This window comes from Limanda limanda, chromosome 3 (assembly GCF_963576545.1).
Source record: "Limanda limanda chromosome 3, fLimLim1.1, whole genome shotgun sequence".
Classification (NCBI taxonomy): Eukaryota; Metazoa; Chordata; class Actinopteri; order Pleuronectiformes; family Pleuronectidae; genus Limanda; species Limanda limanda.
In genome coordinates this window covers 15,419,375-15,443,917 of record NC_083638.1, presented here as the reverse complement: position 1 = coordinate 15,443,917, position 24,543 = coordinate 15,419,375, and the positions used below count along the sequence as shown (strand labels likewise).

General features: G+C 42.1%; 1 protein-coding gene across 2 annotated transcripts in view; it reads right to left on the bottom strand.

The window, feature by feature from the left end:
- igdcc4 (immunoglobulin superfamily, DCC subclass, member 4) overlaps positions 1-24,543 on the bottom strand; it is a 61,552-nt gene that overhangs the window by 36,307 nt on the left and 702 nt on the right. For both annotated transcript variants that reach the window (XM_061067551.1, XM_061067552.1), the window contains exon 2: positions 2,294-2,605. In XM_061067551.1, coding sequence (XP_060923534.1) covers positions 2,294-2,605 — 312 coding nt within the window. The remainder of the gene's footprint in view (positions 1-2,293; positions 2,606-24,543) is intronic.

The window sequence follows — 24,543 nt, the reverse complement described above, 5'->3', positions numbered from 1 at the left end:
AATTCATAAAACTGCAATGAAGAGAAAGCAGCTCTGACATCACTTCCTTTATTGAATTTGCGTTGCGAAAGCTGCTAGGAATTAGGAAATATTGACATTCACTTCAGCAGGCTCATAATCAGAAAGGTTAATTGGTTTAATTAACACTAAAAGCTGCGTTTTTTACCCCGGCATCATCATTTACACATGGATGTATTTGGGTAATGTGATGTGCACGCTCTGTGCCGCTTTGGCATTCATCCGAGAGAAGAGTGACTTAGAGGCTGTAAACCTAATTACATTTATTTTGCTTTGCATTTCAAAAAGGTTCAGAAACTCTCTCTCTCTCTCTCTCTCTCTCTCTCTCTCTCTCTCTCTCTCTCTCTCTCTCTCTCTCTCTCTCTCTCTCTCTCTCTCTCTCTCTCTCTCTCTCTCTCTCTCTCTCTCTCGTGCCGAATCTTCCACATGCTTTTAACAAGGCAACGTGCATCATACACCGAGACAAACCACTTGGACTGGACCAGGTGGCTTTCACAACATGTCTTCCCAAATGGGATCTCGCCTGTGTTCTCGCTTCCGTCTCATTTCTGGTGGTAAGGACACGCTCGGAAATCAGAACACCCGCTCAATGTCAATGTCGAGGCGCTTCGGCTCCGACCTCGTACACACGGGCCACATCTATCTCATAGCCTCTCACTGCTGATTTAATTCAAATCCTGCACACAACCACAGCACACAGACACACACAAACTGAAGGTCATTCCTAATGGTCTCTGAAGCCTTTCCTTTCACCATCACCGCAAACTCTCTTCAGCCTTTTCCGCCCTTCCCACCATTCATCTAACATCCTCCCTCCCTCCCCTCGATTCCTTATTGTCCCTCAAACAAGAGCTCCTCATAAATAGGCATGTGACAGCAGACAAAAGTGGGGGCATCCAAAGAGGATACTGTCTCATTTTACACAAAGCTAATGACTAAATAAAGACTACCACTTAGGAGTGTGAGAGAAAGAGGGCTCCTTGGAGGGGGCGACTAAAGAGCTGCAGCCCGTCCCTCACATCCACGTCTTCCTTTTTGCGTCTTTCATATCCGCCCACTCTTTCTACTTCACTCTAAATAACTCTGAACAGAAGACTGTTGTTAAAGCATGTACCTGTTCCCAAGACACTTGTTAGCGCTCCACCAGAGGATGAGTCTCTAATCTGCAGCAGAGGAGGAACCAAGTTCATCTCCATCCATGCGAAGAAAACCCCCACCCGGCAAACCTGACGATTCACACTGCTCCGTGTGATGAGCACACACGACTGAATGTTTAAAATCATAACAAACAATGTTTTGATAACCCAAACACAAACAGACGCATTGAAATGACGTTGAGGTAATTATGCCAGATGCGGAATATTCATAATTGTCAAATCATCACCTTTGAGGCAATGGAACAGTTCGGTGAGCAGATTGATTCCACTCTCAGGCTACATCCATACTTGTAAGAAAATGGCATTTTGAAACTGAAACAATTTCTGTCCACACTAACATTTTGGCTCTGTATTACGGTATCGTTCAGAAAAATACACCTGAAACACATATCAAGGTGCTGGTGTCACCATGGAGACACGTGCTGGACAATAACTTTTGTATTTCAGATTTCTGACATAATACCTCTTTTCATTGCCACACATTATTTACAGAATTTAGGCACAACAGCTGGAAGCAAAGACAACAACAACTCCTGTAGTTGTTGCTTCTAGGCTGGTAGCCAAGTCTAATGTCAGTTAGTCCCAGAAGGGGGTCATGTGATCGGAGCATGACGAATCAATGAAGCATAAGTCGTGAATGAAAAGATCCAATCAGCAAGTGGTTGTGAGTCTCTACGTCAGTGTTTCCAAACATCTGTGTTTCTGCCCGGCCAGACATAAGTTTCTAAATTCTGGAGTAGGGAGGAAATCGTGCGTATTTGTAGCAGAGTTGATGAGTTTTCAAACAAACGTATAAATATGGATGTAGCCTCAGTAGCTTAGCTATAGTATATATGCTGGAAAGGGGGAAGCAGCTAGCCTGTCTCTGTCTAATGCTAAAAAAAAATTTTTAATCATCTTACACATTATGTCTTCTAAGCTTGACCCAAATAAAAAATGTAATCTTTGTTAAACCTTCTCATCAATCTATCGGTGAACTTTCTATTCATCCAGTTCACGGTCATGAAGACAGTCATTGGCAGCCCCAGTTCAAACCTAAACTGCATGTGTTATAACTGTGGTAGAAAACAAAGCAGCCAAAATAAACCAGTGTGCTCTGGGTGTTGCTGGACACCCACCTGCCAAGAGTACATTCACGGTCCTGCTGGTGAGGGCTCCAGCGGCACTGGCACTCACGCAGCTGTAGCCCCCCTCCAGCCTCTGGGCAGGCTGGCCGTCCTTGGAGGCCGGCAGCAGGAGGAGGGATCCGTTGCCCAAATACTGCAGCTGATCCCCCTCCGGAGGCAGGGTCCGGCCATCCTGGAGCCAGGTGACATTGAAAGGAGTCTCGCTGGCCCCCAGATTGCAGTCCAGCAGGAGGGGCGAACCTGGTTCCAACACTACATGGCTGGGCCCAGCCCCACAGCTCAGCTCCACGGAAACAGGCTTTTCTGTGCGGGAGAAAGGAAGGAGAGTTTGTTAGCTGTGCCACAGTGTAGGTTCGGTTAGGGTCATCTTCACTCTTAAACATATGGCCCTCTAATTTCACCATCTCTGTGTTTGTCAATATCATTTGATTATGATATGAATGCACTGATCGTCAAAGTAACCCTTTTTTTTTATAACTCTATAAACACTATCACAGTTCAACTTTAAATGTAACATTACATGCTTCTAATACATAGCTCTGATTATTGTCTCTTCCTAACACCTGTTTCATTTGTCATATTTGGCTTTTTTGCCAACTTTATCCGTTTCAGGCTTTGGCAATTTGTCATTTTGCAGCAGAAATTCCATAGAGTCAATAGCACTGGCAGCACAGATGGACAGGGGTGGTGCATTCCAGGCGCAGGGTGTTTTGGGGACAGAGAGAGGAGGCCAGAGGAGGAGGAGGAGGAGGAGGAGGTGGAGGAGGAGCTCTGCAGATGAAATGAGTGCAGAAGCATGAAGGGATTTGTGTGTCAGCAGCAGGACATTAAAGTCAGAGGGAGAGGGGAAGTCCTGGGGTGAGTGATTGATGAGCTGGTGTGAGATGAGCAACAGCGTGCTACATAAACTGCAGTCCAAGGAGACCACAGCAATTTAACCCTGCACATACTTGAAGGTGGCTTATTGATTTAATGGTTAATGTTTTTTTTTAAATCCTATTTAATTGAATGCAAAGATAACCTTGAAATAAAGATGCAGATAAATTAATGGAAATAAATGCACTTGCAGTGGTATCAGACAACACACGATCACATTATTATTCCTTCCGCACGGTGCATCCAGATGTTTTAATACGCTCCCAGTTCTCTTGATCTCCTGTCTTTATCTTCACATGTACCTCACCCTCACCCTTTCTGTTTCCCCCCCTATTTTGAAACAGTAAATGCTGTGAAAAGTCTGTTTTAATGTGTTTCTGTGAAGAAAAAGATGGAGAGATCTTAGGAAAGAGAGGATTAAGGAAAAACAAAGAAGGAAAAGATCAAGACAGAACCAGAGATGGGAGATAAAAGGACTGGACTTCAAATCTTTACTGACATGATGGTAGTTTATCCTTCATGAGGCGAACGGACAGAATTAGAGTCATTAATCATTTCCTTACTCTTGTTGAGGGTTAAGGGAAGAGGATGTCACACCATGTTTAAGCCCTATGAGACAAATTGTGATTTGTGAATATGGGCTAAACAAATAAAATTTGATTGATTGATTAGGAAGCATGAACGTGTTAAGGCCAATTTATGCTTGTACGTATTTTTTAAAACGTATAGATAAGACCAGCCTATCCGTCGTGGAACGCCCTCTCCGAGCGCCTCAGAGAGCTTTTCGTACACGTCTGATTTTTCTAACTGTCCGTGTTTATGTCGGAGAGCCCACGGACAGCTATTGGCTGTGATTGGTCCGCGAACGACATCATTTCCCTACGACGTCATTTTCCTACGACGTCATTTCCGGACCTCAAACTTCCTGTTTCCTTCCCTGTAGCATCAAACCCATCACAACTACGATTCTACGATTAATGTGACGTGTGTGTTAAGCCAGCGGAGTTGTCCGGCTGACGGTGGCTCGTTAGAGCACTGACGGCATGTGTGCACGGTCACATACGGTTATAACAAGCTTTCAAAACGGCGCTAGCAGGCTAGGCTAGCGGGCTAGCCACCATGCTAACTGCGGTGGTAACAGTGCAAGAACCCGCCGTCACGACTATAATTCCACTTCTATCATGACACTGTTTCTATAATACCGCCAGGAAAGAAGCAAACACTGGGTAATAGTTAGTGCCGGGAGTCCCTGCTGACTGTGTGTGGAAGCTGGGAGGGGAGCTAGCTCCGTCTAGCTTCAAGCTACAAGCTGTGGAATCAGCAACACAGTTCGGAAACAAGACCGGAGAACCGCTGCGCTAAGAAACGATAACATCAGCATTTTGACCCGCTGGGTGTCACTTTATTTAGTTCTGTTAGTTGCCATGGTTCAGTGTGTGGGAGACAGAGATAAACAGACACACGTGGACTTCTTCTTCCCAAAATTGGGGTAGGCTTCTCTGAGCTCGTCTTCCGTTGCGCCACCTATGGGTTTGGTGGTAAATTTTTTTCGACGTACAGTGGTCGGTAAGTAAAAATCAAAAAGACTCTTCGCCCCCGTGGAGCCCTCTCCGAGAAACGGATACGTAGAAGCATATAAGAGCCTTTAGGGTCCAGTAGACTACCAATATTATTCTACATATGAATTTTATTTTTAATGTTTTAATGTGCACATATTTCATTACACATGATGCAGTAACAATCGTTTTGTATAGTGGCTCGGACGTCTCACATAAAAAACGGAAAAGTTGAATTCTGAAGCCAACACACAACTGCAAGTGACAACCAAAGGGGAAAAGTTTCAATACAACTGCAAATCCACAACACAACTACCAGTGACAACACAACTGAAAAAAATCCACAACACAACTGCAAACGCTACAACACAATTGCTTAGGGCCACATTGAGCAAAGTGCAAAGGTGACAAAAAACAAAAACAACACAAACACAGACGATGAAAGAAGATGATAACGAGGATCCCGGAGTGAAAGAATTGGATCTAAACTCAGATGTTAGCTGTGTTGTTTTTTTGTGTGGTGGAAAACCAATTGAAACTTTTATTTGATATTTGAATTTTATTTGACTTTTTGCATTTTGAAGGTTTTTTAGGTTCTCTTAGTAAAAGTTCTCATTAGTGTAATATGTTGCAAAACATACCGTGTAATACATGGGTTTATAAATTAGTTGCAGCAGCAGAAATGGCCGCTTGTTTATTTCCTCCTGCAAAAGCGGATTTTACTCTAGCTGACAAATAGTGTGAATTGAAGTTAAAGGAGACCTATTATGCCCATTTTACCACAAGTTGATATGGTTCCTTGGGGTCTTAATGAAATGTCTGTAACATTTTTTGGTCAAAATACCACAAGGATCATTTAAAACAGCAGCCTTTTTACCCTGTCTAAAACAGCCCTCTTCAGATTGACCTGTTTTGAGTCCCCCCGCCCCCCCCCCTCTCCTCGCCCCGCCCCCTCTCACCACCCCGCCCCCCCTGCCAATCACACACACACACACATCCACTTTCACGTCTTAAATCTCTCCTTAGCATATTTAAGGTTGTTAAAATAATTTTAAGTCACTGTCCTACACATATATTTCTGTATTTGTTTGTTGTGTTTCTTCATTGAAGCTACAATTTTAAAACTACAACACCTGATAAGGATGTACATTTATTTAAATACATGCATTAGATATGTGTGTATACAGTATTTAATTGTATGTGTATATTTATTCATACAGGGCATATATACACGCACACACACAGACACACACACAGATAGACACAGACACACACACAGACACACACGCACACACACAGACACACAGGCAAAGGGATGTGGGGGCTAGCTTTGGAAGCTAACACTGCTGCAACTTTTGCGGCGAAATGCACTTAAAACCCCGGGTATGAGTCTATTATAAAGCGAGCGACGGAGGCGGCAACGAGCTGCTGGTGACCAGCACCGGTTCGTGCAGCTGGGGCGGCGTGGAGCAAATCTGTAAGAGCCACAAAAGTTATAAGGCTCAGCTCTCCCCCCCCCCCCCCCTCCTCCTCCTCCTCCTCCTCCGCTTCGCCACCCGGGCGCTGAACGAGCCCCCCGGCACCGGTACAATGCAACCGGAGACCGGGGGGGCCCTCCGGTGGTGGCGCCAGGCTCCGGGCTACGCGATGGCTCCGGGCTACGGTGGTGCGAGGCAGCTAGTGGAGGCAGCTAGTACGAGGCAGCTAGTGGAGGCAGCTAGTACGAGGCAGCTAGTGGAGGCAGCTAGTGCGAGCCGGAGCGCGGAGCGGAGGTCCAGTCGGAGCTCCGGCCGGCGGAGCTCCCCGGCGTAAACAAACACATCCACCAGAAGCGAGCAGCCGACATGGATCCAGCAGCAACTCAGCGAGCCCGAGCTGAGGAGGGAGCTGTGGCAGGTAACTCACCCCGACCGCAGGCTCTGTTTCCTCCGCCTCCCACCCAGCTGATCGTGAGATCGCGGCTTCTGCGCCGGCAGCCTCCTCCGTGATCACGGAGCAGGAGCCGCGGAGCAGGAGCTCCGGCTCCGTGAACGCGGAGCAGGAGCCGGAGCCCGAGCTGAGGAGGGAGCTGTGGCAGGTAACTCAGCCCTAACGCAGGCTCTGTTTCCTCTGCCTCTCACCCAGCTCCCTGGCTGGTTAGCTCTGTCTTCTGAAGCTGGACTCACATGAAGACATTTGTGCTGATTTGTGCAGCCCAGCACTGAGCATCTTGGGTGTGTCGACTCATGCTGCAGTTAGCTTATCCGAGTGTTTCCAAGGCTTGCAAGACTTTAATGGCGGCCGGCCGAACTCCGATGGACTGAAAAAGTGGGTGGGTCGAGGGGTGGTTCCAGTGGTGGTTCGAGTGGTGGGGGGGGGCGTACTACATGGGCATTTTTGACTAATACGTATTAGTTTGGTGTATTCCCATTCGAGGACATCTAGAGTATAGTTTCTGACATAGAGGAACCACAACAAATCGCGGGAGTTGTTTTTTTCCAGAGTTTCTGGGACGTTAGACATGCCAGATACCCAAATTAACATGTAGAAGCACAACAAAAGTGAAATTTTCATAATATGTCCCCTTTAAGTCATATCAAATGTCTTTTGCATGAAGTCATTACATGATTTCACATGCGCCCGTGTAAAGACATCGCATTTAATCTACCCACTCTACACTTCATTTGACAAACCGCTTTGTGAATCCAGCTTAGGAAACACTATTTTCTCACAGAGACAGACACACACACACACAGACACACACACACACACACACACACACACACACACACACACACACAGGTTTCTTTCAGCTTCTCTCTCTCTCTCTGGCGTTGGATTAATTGAGTTAATGGGAGATGGAATTTTTCCCTTGATTAAATGAGGCCTGACCCCCCACCATCACTTCCTGATGAAGAGGCTGGTTAATGCTGAGAAAAGCTGCTGCACTTTTCTCTGGGCACACACAAAAACACACACACATACACGCACAGACCCATGCAAGTAAAGGACTCTCAAATATGCACGCAATCTTGTAGGAGCAGAAACACCCAAAATCACACACACTAACACACATCACCGCCATGGCTCCTCTCTTCCTCTCTCCTTATTTCAACTAATTAGCTTTCATTAACTCATTAAACCGTTAGCAGCCATTTCCCAGCCCCCTGTCAATGGTTTCACTTAGCAAGAGGTGGGGAGCATTCTGTGTTGGATATGGGAGCCATTATGTTTCTGAAAATTGGAAAAAGATGTGATCATGTAAAAGCAAAACAGGGGGAAAAACGCAGGAAAGCATTGATTTTCTTTTTATTGAGACAAAGAAGCATGATTAGAAGCAAATGGTGGCATCACTATCCTTAATAAGAGTTAAGGCAAGCACATGGTATCACATATTTCAAGCTGTGGTCTTTTCATATGGGAATATGATATTCACACACATTTGCACCGGGAGCCTCGACGTGCCCTAGATTTGCGGCAGCACACACAGTAAATTACATACAGGCGGATGTGTACACACACAAACACCCATTTCACAAAGGCAGACACATTCACAAGCGCACCGTGACTGCCGGTGTCTCATGAGGACACGGTGTGGTGAAGAGGAGGGGATGTGTGAAGTGGCCATTTTGCCATTTAACTGTACAAGTGGGAGCCGATGGAAGGACAGGGTACACACTCCGGGAGACAGCAGCGGCTGTGCGCCCTCGCTGAGCTGTAGTGAATGGATTGGGATGGCTCCGTGCCAAGAGGTGCATAGCTTCCTCTGGCTGGAGAGAGGACAGCGGTTTGCAAAAGGGAGAGAGGTTGAAATAGAGGTGAAAGGACGAGAAGAGATGGAATCAAACACATTCAAAGAAATAAACTTGCCGATGATTAAGACACTGGCTCTCTCCCCGATCTGGATTTCTAAAATCTCTCTAATTGTGCCAACAGCAGTAATGAGGATTAGGAAAAAATATAGCAGTGGTATGATCCCATTGATTTTATTATAAATCACCATATTGCGGCTGGATATCAGATGGATACGTGGATGGACTGCACACTGATTTTGCAAAACAAACTTTTGCCTTTAAACAAACAACTTCCAGAGAGACGAATTTCTAAATTGAGGTTTGTCCGTATCCATGTGTCCATGTACAACAGAGTGTTTGGGAAATGATGACATCACAGCTTTCTTCACAAATCCAATACAAGACAACCACGATGGCGGCTACAATGTTGACAGGAGAATAAGCTCAATGGACATGCCCACAATGTTGGTCTGTAGTATTTGACGGATAGTAGGTGTCCCTTGTTCTTGTCTGGATGGAGACATTTGGAGTCATTTGGAGGAGGTGTTTTTTTAAACAAGAGGAAAGGAGAAGAAATATCTTTTATAAAAGATCTGTATTGAATTGTAGACAAGACCTTGCTATCCTGGGCACAACAAAAAACACATAAGAGATACAAAAGAAAAGCGCCTAGGCAAAGAAACACCCTTTGTCACTAAGAGAGTGTTTTCTTCTTTAAGAGTTAAAAGAAAAGAAAAAAAGAAAAAAATCCGGGGCAGGTGGAGAAACAAGGATGGCAGACCTCTCTTTTCCATCTACACATAGTTCGCAGCTCCGTTTCTGTTAATGGATCACCTATTCACAAAAATACATTTCGGGAAAAAAGGAGAAAGAGGAGGAGCAGGCAGGAGAGTGACCCAGCACAGAGAACATTTCTTCACCAGGTCCAGCTCACTGTCATCAGAGAATGGACGCCCCATGACCCTGAGGCCACAGCTCAGGTTTCCACAGCCTCTAACGTGAAGCGATACAAAAGCTCATGTCTGTCGGGATGTGGAGAAATGCACAAAGAGGCTCTGCTGAAAGGGTCCAAAAACGGGTGCTTCAGGAAATAAGGTGAAATTTTTTCCTAGGACAACATGCAGTTGTGCTTTTACTTGGGTAGTACAATTATGATCATGTCCTGAGGTGCATAAACCTGTTTTTTTTAACAATCGGGTTTATTAAAAGGAAAATGTACGACTGCAATTTCAATAGATATAAATTAAAAGCAAATGGTTTGAAAGACATCCCAGCTCAGACACTATATCTGTTAATGTCCAAATGCTAGGATGCTCACACGTTGCTTGGCAGGTAATAACGTCTTATTTCAGCACTTTAAAGAATCATCAAAATTATTCATATCCCCAGTTATATTTGGAACACTTTCAATCAAAGGTTCCAGTCTATTTTGCGTTGCCTTCTTTAGGGAAAGTAATAACTTCAGTGTCATCCAGACTCATTCATTTGACAAAAGTAACATGGGGAACTGTTCCCTTTTTTTGTTGTGTGTGAAAAATGTTGACACCCCAGTCAAACACGATGATAATTAAACTGTTTTAGTATTCAATCATTTGTATAATAACACTTAACACAATGTACAGCTGAGTCTGACACGGATGTCATGAGATTCATAGGTCTGTGGCTACAAATCACAAAAGTACAACATTTCTGTACAAATTAATTTTGAACAGATGTTGCAGTTTAAAGAAAAGTTCAAGTCAATTTATCCAGAACAGAACAGAAATAAATTCATGGTAATCCATCCAAGAGTTATTAACATGTCTTTAAAGGGAAATCAGGGGTACTCCTTTGGAAACTATAAAAACTTGTACAAGACATCATGACAATCTATCCAATAATTGTTATATTTCTTGACTACAGTGATCTGATTTTAAAACCTCCCAACCAGGAACTTTGCACCCATGCATGCACTCATATGGGAACCTATGCATGCACCACTGTTCTCATCAGCATAAGCGACAGCTGAGGGCTTTCTCTTTCACACCTACGCAGTGAAGCTTTCATTCATTCCATCCTTCCATGTCATGTTTTTAATGGGATTAGGTAATAATGAGTGGGACAGAACATGATAAACATACGTAAGTGCTGAGGTGTAACAGTACAATATCATTATAATTTGGATTGTGGTAACACTGAGACAGTTCGGCAGCAAATGTGGAACAATTTGAAGAGTTTTTAGATATTTGTCAGGACCTTTTGTACCTAGCTTGAAACTGAGAGAATAATGGACAAACTGGAACATCTGGATACCACGGTTTACACCAAGGTGGTGGACAGACCACCACCACACTGATATTGACATCCATGAAGGAACAACTCTAGCTGGACTGGGAGCTAACAAGAACTAAAGTATTGCATGAACAAGAGCCAACTACCCTGGAAGAGGTCACACATTTGGAAAAAAAGGTGGAGAGTGTGAGTTAAGAAATGGAAAGAGGGGAGACAAAGAAAGGGACCAAGCAGACTGAGCAGTGCAGATAAGATTAGAGCAGCCTTGAGACGCAGTTGAAAGAGAGCAGCGAAATGTGATTACAGACACTTTTGTGAAGAGGGACCACTAAGCACTCAAACCAGTGATAACCAGATTGCCTTGTACATCTGCTAAATTGACATGGCGGCAGTAGATAATTGCACAAGTTCCTGCTGCATGATATTCACAATGTCTTGTATTGTGCATGAAGGTTGTGAGTGTTGGAAGAAATGGGGTTGTAGGACATCACTTAAACCTTAATACAGAGTGGACAGGGACAGATAGTCTGAATGACAGCACTGACCAGTGTGCAGCAGTGTGTGTCCCAGTGTTTGCCTGGAGGCCACTGACCAAACCTCAAACCAGGCTCAACAAGTGTTCAGCTGTTGTTACGGCCGTGTTTTCGTTTGAAAGTTCAATTACCAAGCATTGACAAGAAAGTAAAAAAAAAAAAAAACCCTGTAATTTGCTTGTGGCCGAAAAAACAAGCCGGTGTGTGAATAAATCAATATTGTGAAGCCACAGTTGTGATAATCTGAGAAGAGAGGCCGCTTGCAATAAAAACCCTGCAGGGACATAGAGACTCTTATGTTTCAGTATTTGAGTGGAAATGCCTGAGCAGCAGCAAGAAACAACTGTTTATATTTAGACATTTATCTCGTGTAGCTTCGTCTCGGGATTTAAAGAGCTGTCTGAAATGTGCTGTACATTTAACCCAGATTCGAGCTTTAATTGCATATGACGCCAAATTAAGAAAAAGCGCTCTGTTTACCAGACGAGCAGAGGGATTCATACGGAGGGCGAAACATTTCCCTGACTCCACAGTGAGGCTGTGAATCACTCAACAATCCGAACAGCTGTGGCGTTGGTTGTTAACCGTTCCAGTTGTGTTTTCTCCCATGATGATAGGCTACTGCAGAGCTCCTCTAACACCCTGTCATTCCGACCACAAACACACAATCACTTCCACTATGAGGGAGCTTCTTGTTTTTTCTCTGACTGAGTTTTATTTTCTCCTGCAGGGTTCACAGAGTTTACACGTACAGAGCGGTACAATTAATAGAAAAGCACTGCTTAGGTGGCTGCTAGTTCATCTCTGATGGAAAACTGTTGCAGGCATTGGTCTCAACTGTTTTGTTGCTGCTTTAGATTCCTGACCTCCAGATAATTTTCTCACTTTTAATTAAATCCAAACAAATCACGACCATGACCATCTAATTACCTCCTTAAATCATTTTTATTGACGTTTTCAGACGTTATTTTCACAGTGGATTAATCTTGTGAATATTTTATTACCTCCACTGAGTAGGTTATGTTTGGACCCCATCCATTTGTTGTGTCATATGTTTTTTGTTTGTAAAACGGATTACACAAAACAAACAATTTTGTTTTTCCACTTTCTGTAACATTGCAGCGTTTTTTCAACATTTTCACCCATTTCCCAGTTCATGGATCTTGGTGAAAAATAGCACATTAAGAGGACTGATGTCTGAGTGTGTGAATGTGTGGTTGTATTAAAGGGAACTGTTGTGCCTTGGCTGAGTGCCATTCAAAGTATAAATTGGTTGTTTTCCCTTATAAAAAGATGGCCATCACCAATTCTTAAAGCAGTAGTTGACTTATTCATCTTTTATTTGCGTATCTGTCTTTGAAACTCGCAGAAATTCACATTTGAGAAATGGAATCTATACATTTTTGGTGATTTTGCTCAAGTAATGAAACACTCACAAGCTGTGACATCATGCAGAGGCCGTCCTCTTTCATCCAGAGTTACACGAAGGGACAGGAAGGAGTACAATGAAAAACGAGGTGTTGTGGTGAGACAAACATGGCTCCTGGGTCAAACTAGACTTGTGTGAAAGAGAAAGGGAGCTGAGGGTGAGGAGGGAGAGAGGGGGGAGCACCAGTGCAGTCCCTCATGCCTCCTGCTCTACGTACACTGCTCATTCATCCCAGTCCTCCTCATCCAATCACAGAGCAACGTTCCTGCAGGAAGGACCTAACAGCAGCGTGGGGGCCTCCACATGGCCATGTCAAGTGCCAGGCCACTTTCATGAGTCAACAAAGCGAACAATAAAAACTAACACGAGAGTAAAACGGGAGATCTGAGTCAGAATCTGTGTATTCACGCAGCAGCACAATGAACAAACAGGAATGTGTGGCTGGGGGGGGGCACTGGTGCATGAGACTGGGAACACACTCCCAGTGTGCAGGGCAGAAAGACATGCTCGGAGGTATTCTATGGAAAAATAGACCAAAGATAGGAGACAACTGACAAGCAGAAGAGTCAGAAAAAAACATCCTCATCCTTGAATTCTTGTAATGCTTGTATTTTAGGTTCAGGGTTGAGCATCTCACAGAAGGTCATGATGATAAATTAAATAATCGTAAGTGTTAGGCACTGAGCAAGCAGGCTTTACATATTATGCTCACACTAGGTTCTCAATAATTACATTCTTACATCATTGATGTTAGGGAGATGTGCTAATCTGTGAGTATTTGTTGAATTCATATGTGCGTAGCTGTTGATAGAGCATAGCCAAAATGTTGTCTGGACCTAGAACACCTTTAAGAAGTATCGCAAACATTCAACTCATGTGATAAAATAAACTATAGTCAAACTGTAAACAGAGGCAAACAGAAGATAGAGTCTTGGTCTGGATATCCGTTGTCCACACCAGACCATTGTCCCTTGAACCTAATTCCTTGCCTGACAATAGAGATTGGCTCAGATTGCCTGATCCTTAACCTGAACAACAATTCACATCTTACCCGTCACCATTAGGACCTCGGAAATTAAGTTTCACCTCATTAGGACCAAGCTATGGTCCCCATTAAGGTCTACTTGTACTCAGGGTTTATGCTGGAAAAGGTCCTGAAGATGGAACAAAATGAATATACACATAGATCAAACTAATTTTGCAGAATAAAAGATTAGTTGAACATTTTCAAGAAACAAAATTAATTTGTGGGTTGACTTAATGATCCATCTAAGCTTTACTGTAATGTTCTGTTTAGAACACAAAACAGTGCTGTTCCTTTAACTGATCCCTCTTAACGTACAACTTACATTTAGATAATGTTTAAAACTGCCAGCACTGTCAATGAAGTTGGGTCTATGGATGGAGCTTGTGCTAGAATTCAAATGAGGGCATGATTAGATCAGGCGGCTGCTGGATAAGTCTCGGATAATACAGAGTGAACCACCTACGGTGTAACTGTGACCATGCCTCGAGGATCTGCTCAAAATCCCATCATGTACAGTTATCAGATACACTGTGTGGCAAACCTCAGTGACCTAGTAAGCCAACAGGAGGGAATCGCACAATCTGTCTGAATTGCATCATTGTCATTTTGTAATATTAGTTTGTGCTCCTGGGATTAAAGAGCTGCTTTACCAAACAACCCAACCAAATCAAGGATATGTCATCACACATGAGTCAATGCAGCTCCATTGCCAGAAAAGACTCACACAAAATTAAATTGCTCTTTCATAAAGCTTTTTTTTCCCACAAGCTATGCAAGCTCGAGTACTAGTTTTATCAGATGGCAGAATTATCAACCTTTCATCCCCATAGAGGAAGGTGGCTTAGCAACATGTTGCAAAATCAATCTTCACCTTATACATGAAACGTAGCTCGACTTGTCAGATGGGCTAAATTCCAATCATCCACACGCCCATCTGTATAAATCCTCTCATGATAACATGATTAACCGTGAAGAGTCAAAATGCAACTTTTGTTGATCTAGCACCCCCATGTTAAATCAAGTAGGCTATTATTGTTATTATTTTAGATAAAAAATGTACATTAAAAACCAATATAAGCTAGAATGTGAACAACCTCATCTAAAAAAGAATACAAATGTAATCATTCTTTTCATACTTGTATAATCTCTGTCGAAGGATTTAGATGGAAAGAAGAAATGCATTTCCTTTACCACAGATCTGACCCAGGCAAGTCATGAATACATACAGTTACAGAAATGAAACACTCATTAGCTAATGAGTGTTTCAGATATTCAGATATTTTGTAGCAGTCACACTCTTTAGAGCTGACAAAATGCTCTAACATCCCATGAGAGTAAATCATTCGATTTCACTGCAGACAAAATGGAGCGTGAGACTTCTATTGCATTCACACAAACACCCCTGTGCTTAAGAGTGCCTCCCTGGCAGCATGAAAATGCGCACACAGGGCACCATCAAAAATCAACATATTCACTGCACAAATATACCCAGCTGAAACTCAGCCCAAGGCATCTTTAAATAATATGCATCCTAATTTAGCATGGACTCTCTGGGGAGCAGATCAAGATACACTCACAAATCACAGCTGATGCACCAACACTAATACACAAGCAAGCACACATGGGTGGATGTACCTCTGCAAACACAAACACACACACACACACGCGCAGATAATTAATGTATGACTAATATGTAATGAGCTATTCTCCACAGGTGCTGCTGTCCAGCGAGCACTGGTCTCAAGTCTCAAGAGATGTGAGGATGTATGTTCGCATAATTACTGAGTGAGGAAGTGGGATGAGGGAAGTTTGATCACAGGGAAAGTTCAAACGATGCTAACAACTAGAACATAGTAATTAGAGGCACTGTTTACAATAGTTCATTGTTTAAAAATTGAATTGCCTGAGGTCATTAAGTTGGTGTGTGCAGTACAAGACATTGAAGAATAGAAGCCAGCAATGACTACATTTGGTTGGACACCAATATTACAACAATTGACCTTATTCAGTCATTGCATCCACCACACCCTTACGTTCATTGTTACTATGCCAGTTTTAAAAACCCAACCTGGAATGGTTTAATGTACGACATTAACGTATATCATTTGGGGTGTTTTCATTGTAATTTTGCAAAAAGCTACAACTCCATCCTGTTAACACTCAGACTGTCGTCAAACTGTTGGTAACAATCATATGTCGATGTTGCAAACTGCTGTAAGAACTCCAAGATGACATTATCATGTGATTAAGATGTATACATGTCTGCATAATGTAAATAGGGTCAGAATACTCCAAGTCTTAATAGGATCACGATCCTATTCAATGCAATTGTATTTGTATAGCGCCAAATCATAATATAGATTTAAAACATAATGTACATTCTGGTCATCATTAAATGCTGAAACAGCACTGTCTTTTTCAGACTATTGGCTTAGGGAAAATATTGTAATAATAGTGACCATGTAAGACAGGGACTGAGATGAAATCAGGCACGGAATCATTTATTTATATCAGAACTGCATCAGGTATTAGCTACATAGAGCCTTTCTAAAGAGTAAGGGTCAATGCACTACAGTCAGTTTACATCCCACTACAAATTCAATGTTTAATATTCCGTAGCTGCTGCTATACAGGAGGTTGAACAGCTGGCCCTGTGCTGTAGACACAACATCCTGGAGCCGAACCCAGTCTGAACATTCAGAATGACGGTACAGTTCAGGAGGAGACGTACACAACGCTAATCAGGTGAGCTAAAGGTGGAAGTTACCATTTGACTCGCTCATTAAAAAGTGGATATTCGGTCTGCAGTGGCTGAGGGAGTTCAACCCACAACAAAAGCGCCATTTGTTAGTCTTTATGTTTTTAAGTACACAGACAGCTCCCGAGCATGCTGGGCATGCATCCATGGCCAATAAACTTAATTCAAATGCTAGTTATACGGATGAAAATGTTTGAGGATGACCTCCAAAAGTACCTCCAACGCAATAGGAGGTGTACTCCTATTGCCGGATTAAATAATCAGACCAAAGCAGTTAACTGAGACATAACCAGAAGAAACCGATACCAAGCAATACAGGAAATGTATGAAAGCAGCTCCTACTGCAATCATTCGGTTTACCAACTCAGAATAACATGAGCTGTCAGTTCACTAATGTGATTGATATAAACAGCGTAAGATGTTGGACACCATGTAGATATAAAGTAAATGTCTAACCAAGGAATATAATCCATCATCTACGAAGCCAAATTAGTTTTATTCAGATTATTTGGCAGGCTTATCCGAGATCAACAACTAAGAGAATATAGAACTTATATTCAAACGGTTGCATGGAAAGAAAAACTGCAAAGGCCCATGCTGCTTTGTTTCTGCTGCAAGTGTTACGCAACGTAAGCCATAAATATATGTCAGGTTTGTCAGTTTATTGCTGAGCACAGCCACTTTCTATTTCAAATGTCAAGCTGCAATGATGATGCAAGTGTGTGATCACTCAGGTTTGTATAGGTATATTGTTGGAACTATCCGACAATCAATTATTTATTAAGCACATTTCAGCGTTTGGCCTGCTTCACTCCACATTGCCCTAGTGTTTTGACAGCCCTGTAGCTTAAAGGCAGCATAGTGTAAGAAAACACAGTAGGAGAAGATTATTAGAAAATAAAGCAGTTCCTTTTACACATCAGCTGTGAAACGTTTGTTCCACATCTGGCGAGTTACAGCACAGGTAGGAGTGTCATACGTCATGAGCGCGTTCCACTTTATCACAGTTAGTGATGCAAGTTTTGTAACAGTGAGACGACTTCCCTGCGCTGGTATTTTGGGCATTTTGTGCTTAAACTTGCACTTTAATTGTCACGACAAACCACCGTCTTCAGACTTGTTTGCATTCTAACACACCAACTTCGCTTTATTCTAAATATCTTTATTTGAGACGGTGCAGAGTCAAAAACGTAACCCCTTGTGCAACTTTACATCTCCATGATATATAAGCTGGAGGATGGACTTTGCCCCACAGCACCCTGTTGGAGTGTGTGGAACAAATGGTTGACTGAAAAACACAGTTCCCTCCCACCACCATGCCTAACGTTGCACGGGGTCATTTCAGCAGCTGGATTCCTACAGGCTCATTTTCCTCGGGTGTTCCATGGAAATATTAACTTTGTATGAAACAGGCTGCTGAGATGATACTTTCTGACCTCAGAATACTGGAGGAATCACATTGTAACAAACTCAGAGATAACGTGAGGAGCAAAAATGACCCATGTATGCAAGTGTTAATTTGATAGGAACCTTTGATCTGTAAATGTTTGTAGTTAGGAACATGTTTACTGTGGACAACTTTTCACATGCCACACTGGTCAGAACTATTTGTCAGAACTAAACGGGCTGTTATACCTAAGAAAATATTTGATATCTTGTGAAAAGATAACTGCACATAACATTTGAACATAACTTCCCTCTACTGGTGGGAAAGATAAATATGTCCAATATTATTAGCTAGCTGTTAACATATTCTCTTTTAGCTAGCTAATGTTAGCTTATGTAAGCTAGGTCAATTCTAGCTAACGATAGCTAGGTCAACATGATTTAGTTCTGACAAGAAGTTCTGACCAGTGTGGCATGTGAAAAGTTGTCCAGAGTAAACATGTTCCTAACTACAAACATTTACAGATCAGAGGTTCCTATCAAATTAACACTTGCATACATGGGTCATTTTTGACCCATATGTGTAAACTTGATGTAGTAATACAAAAACTATTTTAGTTCAAAAATTAAGACAGAGAAAATTAAAATAATGATTTGTGGTAATCAAAAACAAGATATTTTAATGAAATCTTTGAAATATTAAATGATTAAATAAATAGGTTTTAAAAGATATAGCAAAGAAGCACAGCCATGCATGAAATAACATGTGAAATGAATACGGGTCATTTTTGACCCATGGAAGGGTAGTAATACAAAAATGTTTTTTATTAAAAAAGTAAAAAAGGACAAATGAAAATAAGGATTTGTGATGATCAAAAACAAGTTAATTGAGGAATTCCTGAAATTCTGAATGATGAAATAAATGTATTGCAAAGATATTTACAATTTAACTCCATCGGGTAATTTTTGACCCATGTGTGTAAACTTGATTTAAAAATACAAAAACTATTTTAGTTCATAAATTATGAAAGATAAAATGAAAATAATGATTTGTGGTAATCAAAAACAAGATATTTAATGAATACTATGAATATTAAATGATGAAATAAATAGATTTCCAAAAATATAGCAAAGAAACACTCAGGCGTGCATGAAGTAACATTGTAAGTCAATACGGGTCATTTTTGACCCGTATTGACTTACATGTTACATGTTACATGTTGTGCCTTAGAAGGGGTTTGCATAGCTTGTGTATCAAAGGGTTAAAAAGGAATTTAATCCATCACAGAACTGATCAAGCAGAGGTAGTCTGAGGTGATTTCAAAGCTAGCTAAAAATAAGACTTCAGCAGCGTGGTGTCGTTGACAGGCAGGTTCAAACTCTTCACAGGCTCGTCGAGAGCATGTGAGCAAACGCTGCTCATTTAGATATGAGGATATAACTTTGTCTGTCTGAACAATGCTATGTTACAAGATAATACACGGACGACGAGGCTACGATGAAAACATAATCTTATCAATTTGTTTTATTTCCAAGCTCAGTTCCTAACTTTTCAAGCTCTTTTCAAGGTCCCCATTTATTATTAGCCATTAAAGTCACAGTCTACTCACGTTCTTCACTTTTACTCAATTGAATTTCACAAACTAAAAACAAAACAAAATCAACTGTAATCGTTGCTTAAAATAAAATTTCATTAAATCAACTGTAACAGCAAAATGCCAGTGGGACTCGAAAAAAAAATGTAATTGAGACTCATTAAGGGATAATTCACTATTAATATCATTATATTACCATTCATTACAGTAACTCATTGAAGTAATAAAACAGTTCTGTTGAACTGGTTAAAGAGTAGAAACATTTACCATTGCACATATTTTTAAGTCAGCCCATCTTTTCCTGCACACACTTACAGAGATATCTGTCCATCAGTGTGCTAAGGTGTCAGAGGACACTGGCAGTGATGAACCAATAGAATTATCAGTGCATTATCGCCTGAATCTGAAAGCTCCCCTTGGCTTTACGGAGCTTCACAGTGCGTTTTAGCTGGTTGCCAAGGCTAATGCCTGTTGTTTTCCTCTGGAAGGGGCTCATGTGAAAGAAGCCTGATGAATCAGGGAAGGTTGTGACGTGACCAAAAAGACCCAATCAGCAAGCAGTTGTGCTGGTCTACGTCATTGTTTCCAAACATCTCAAATGTCTGCCCGTCTATATTAAAGCCCAGCCCTGCAGTTTCTGAAACAATGCTTCTGCAAAAAACTTCTGCATTTTAGCAGCTCTAAAAGTCTGAGTGGTGGAGGAGCCAGGTGGATCCATAGCAAAACTGATGGGGTTTTCAAAGAAAAATGTAGTAGCATATATGTAGTCTTAAATTCACCACATGGCATAAAATAGTGAATGTTAGCTTTGCTGCATAACTGCTGGATCTGTGAATAAGGACCATTTTGTTGGGTGTGGTTCTTTTGTCCCAGTTCTCTCTGTGTCTGTGGTTTCCTGTAGGTTATCTGGAGTTTTGCAGATTGACATTCACAATAAGCAGTTCAAACAATGGATGGTATCGGTACAAGGAAAGATAATGAATTTGAAGTGCTCTTCGCCCTTAATCAAGGCATATTACACTGCAATGGATATCTCACAACTACACAACTGGGTATATAAAGATGGACAGTCCGGAAATAGCATCATATGAGCTCATTCAACTTTTGCTGGTAAAGAAAAAGTGACACAAGACACTACCAGAATGCCACTCATTGCATTCTTCCACCTAGGACCAAAATATAACAGATTTCCTTTCATCAAGATTCATGAATTATTCTCTGGGGGAAATGTTGGGATAAACCCTGTTTCATAATGTTAAAGCAGGTAAGGAAAAGGTCCTGGATCCGACCCCTGATCTGGATCCGCACCAGTTTGAAAACAGAACCTCCCTGGCAGAGGTAAGCATTAGAACTGTACAGTTATTTATGGGGACAATGAAAAGAAAAGCATCTTTAGTTCTGCAAAGATTTTAATCACAGAGAATCGAGAATAATGCAGGAAATGTGGGTAATGGACTCATTATTGCCATATCCCCGCCTCCACTTCATCATGCAACTGTGTTTACAATTTTCATGTGCGTATAAAAAAAAGAGCAAAAGGTGATAATCCCATTCATTTGCTCATAAATCCCAGCAGGATTACAGATGTTTTTCTTTTTATTGTCTCCATTAATAACTGTGCAGTGCTTCCTGGGATGTGGACACACAAACACTCACACTCACTCATTTGCCAGAGATGTGTTAAGTGAGGCTGACATATTTTCATTTGATCTTTAGAACGGACAAGACAAGCTCTTTGTTTGTGGATGTAGCCATGGCCCTTGCCCTCGCACTCGCCCCACAAGCACCCGTCCAATTCATCCCTGTCCCAGAATCACCCCCAGCCCCCACTCACTACCAGCTTCAGTTCCCACCACCAGCAACACCCACGACATTCATGCTCCAGTTTCAAAACCTGGCAAAACACACAACCACACACACACACACACAAATAGAGCACAAGAAGAGGGACAGCAGACACCACGTCGCCCTCCATGACTGTGTTGTTCCCTAGTCTTGATGAATAATAATAACCAATGCAGAGTAATTATTTGTTAATAAAACATACTAATTTGTTCATTTGATCACAAAGCATGATGCTGCTGTCAGCAGAGCTCATGAATACAAATAGGATTTTTTTTTTCCTCTGAAGCAAAACACTTAATTATTGCAGTGTATTTTAATCTGAATTGTTTACACTATTTGGAATAATCTTCTCTCATACAAACGCGACATCTCATGAATTCCAAAGCGTCTAGTTCGCCGAACAACCTGCCACAACTGTTTGATACCAACTTTTCAGTGATAAATCTCAGTGCAAATAAATCAATTTCCTCTTCGCTCTTATCGCCGGCAAACCTCTATCACAATCGCCATTTACCTGCCAGTGATTTCATCATCTGGATGCGATCGCCCCCAGTGTGGCACTCACTCTCCTGTCAGGAGGATCTCAAGGGGAGTAATTCCTTATTCTGTCTCTGATGGAGTCTGCGGGCCATCGTAATCTCACTCTACATAAATTGTATCCGCTGACCTTCTGCTACCATACAGATGGAAATCAAGGGGGCTTTACCTCTAGCTGCTTCCTTCTTGAGGCCTTTATTTGCATAATTGAACAATGACTAAGGGAACATAAGTGAAAGGATGGCACTTTATATGTCTGTGAGAGGTGGTGTCTACCTGGATGTACTTTCTCAGAGACTTTATCAGACGGATGCTGTTTATCCATTCTGACACATTTGACTTTTCAACAACACCACAGCAACCCCTGTGCACAGTATTGCTTCATTTCTCATCACTGTGGGTTGAGACCACTGCGGAGCATGACATATACTGGGGCTGAAGCAGCAGCATAGCAATGTTGCCAGTGAACCCCATGCAGACACAAGAGGAGGGTAAGATGATGAATGAAACACTTTGAATAGTGCAACAACTGTATTCACTAAACACAACTACTCAACAGCTTTTAAATAAATATATATCACACTGAGGTTGTTTAGCCTCCACAAACATGTAGAGCTGCAACCAATTATTATTTTCTTCATCAGTGGACCTGCATATTTTTTTTCGACTGAATAATATACGTGTTAATACAAGGAGATTATGTTTTCATCTAACACTGTTAGGAAAAAAATCAACAAATTGTCCGAATTGGCCCAAATGAGAACACAGCAGAAGATCCACCCCCAGGATTCAGCAGTGTGGATGTGTTAAATACAACAAAATGAAAGATTACAAATATGTCAGGATGAAAACAAAGCTACCACATAAAGAAGACACCAACAAAGATGTCAAGGGAGTTCATGGTGATAAGGGCTGACACCCGTGTCTGTAAACCAAAACACGTGTTCTCAGCAGTTCTCACCCCCCCCATCCCCAACCCAACCCTCACCTGAACGCTCCTGAGATTTCTGTGTTGATGTCAAGGCATCTGAAGTGAGAATCTACTGCTATGCTTCTTAATATGACAAAGGCTCACTCCAGAGAATGTCCGGATCCAATCGTGCTGACATTCTCCGGAGGTTATGTCTCACAACGGCTGTAGTTAGAAGGATTACTACTCAGCAAGTTCTCATAAAATGGGAATTTGTGGAGGGGTGGGGCGTGACCAAGGCAAGAACCCATTATATTTTGATGCATATCTGGATCAGGGGCTGGATCCAGGACTTTCTTTAAGAATGCAAAATAGTTTCATTTCAACATTTTCCTATTTGATACAAAATTAGTGATGTGGGAGCAGCTGGTAATATGTGTTCATCATTCCACAGCAGCTGGGGATGAAAAATGAGAAGCAGGGAAATTAGGGCTTGACCACAATCACAGAGGACACAGCAATGCTATTAGTTTTCCAATGCAATCACATAATCTGATGGCCCGGACATGTGTTTTAATCAGACACCAAAATCTTGATCTAGTGAATGTTTATGTGGTTTCATAAACAGACTGTACATTGCATCCTCAGAATCATGTTTCATTTCACAAAAAACAATAGTAGTGATTGCAGGGCAAACAATAGCAGCAAATTCAAGAAGATATTCTTTGGTATTTTTGCTTGAAAAATCCCCCAGACAATTAATCAACAAGCTGTAAACCAAACAGCAACGATTTAAAGATATGTCTTCAGCAGTAATCTCATCGATCCAACTGTCTGAGCAGCCTGAGTATGAACGCCTGCTCTTGGAGCGTTCAAACCAAAGGAGATAAATCATGAAGTTTCATTGTGTGTTCCCTCTCTCTCTCTCGCTCAACATATACACCTGTCAATGCTGGGTTGCACTGTGATGTGAGAGTTGAGCACAGTTTGCAGAGTGCGATGACAGCTGGTTGCATTTCACCCGTTTCTATTTCTACAGATATAAGCAAATGTCACTTGGGCAAAACGCTGGAGGTAATTGGTCCATTTTGCTTGTCTACATCACTTCTGTTACTTCTAATCTGCCTCTTCCCCTGTAGCCAGGTTCAGTGATTTCTCACTGCAATGCACGACTGTTGTCAGGTGTCATTCCACAGGACAAACAATAAGCAAGGACGATAGTTTCATGAAGTTTTCGGAAATGGAGAGCATTGGCAGACATTCCAAATATCGCACCTTCTTTGAATCATTTCCTACATTCACTGCGTAGATTCCACTGATATTCTTCATGGGTCTCTGTTGTGTAAATCCTCTGGCTAGTCTTTCACCCACTCCTTGTCTCCTGTGTGGGCAGACTTTCCTCTCTCTCCAATCATCATCTCTCTGACACATCCCTGTGTGACTTTATGATTTGGGTTTTCACACATTCTTGACTCTCTGAGCCAATGGCCAAAATCAGACGTCCCTGGAGCAGAACAGCTCAAGAGTTCGGTCTATATTTGTGGGCAAAGCAACACTTTAAAGACTGTTTCTTCCAGGAGGCTCCACACCAACATTACATCCTATAATGAGCTCTGTTCCTGCTGTTTGATCCCATACTTCCCCCCTGGCCCGGTGCAAACCCCTCTGGCCGGCCTGTGGCACCATTCAGAGGCTGCTCCCTGAGCAATGTGCTGCAACTTGGTATAAAGCCTCGCAGCGCGTCC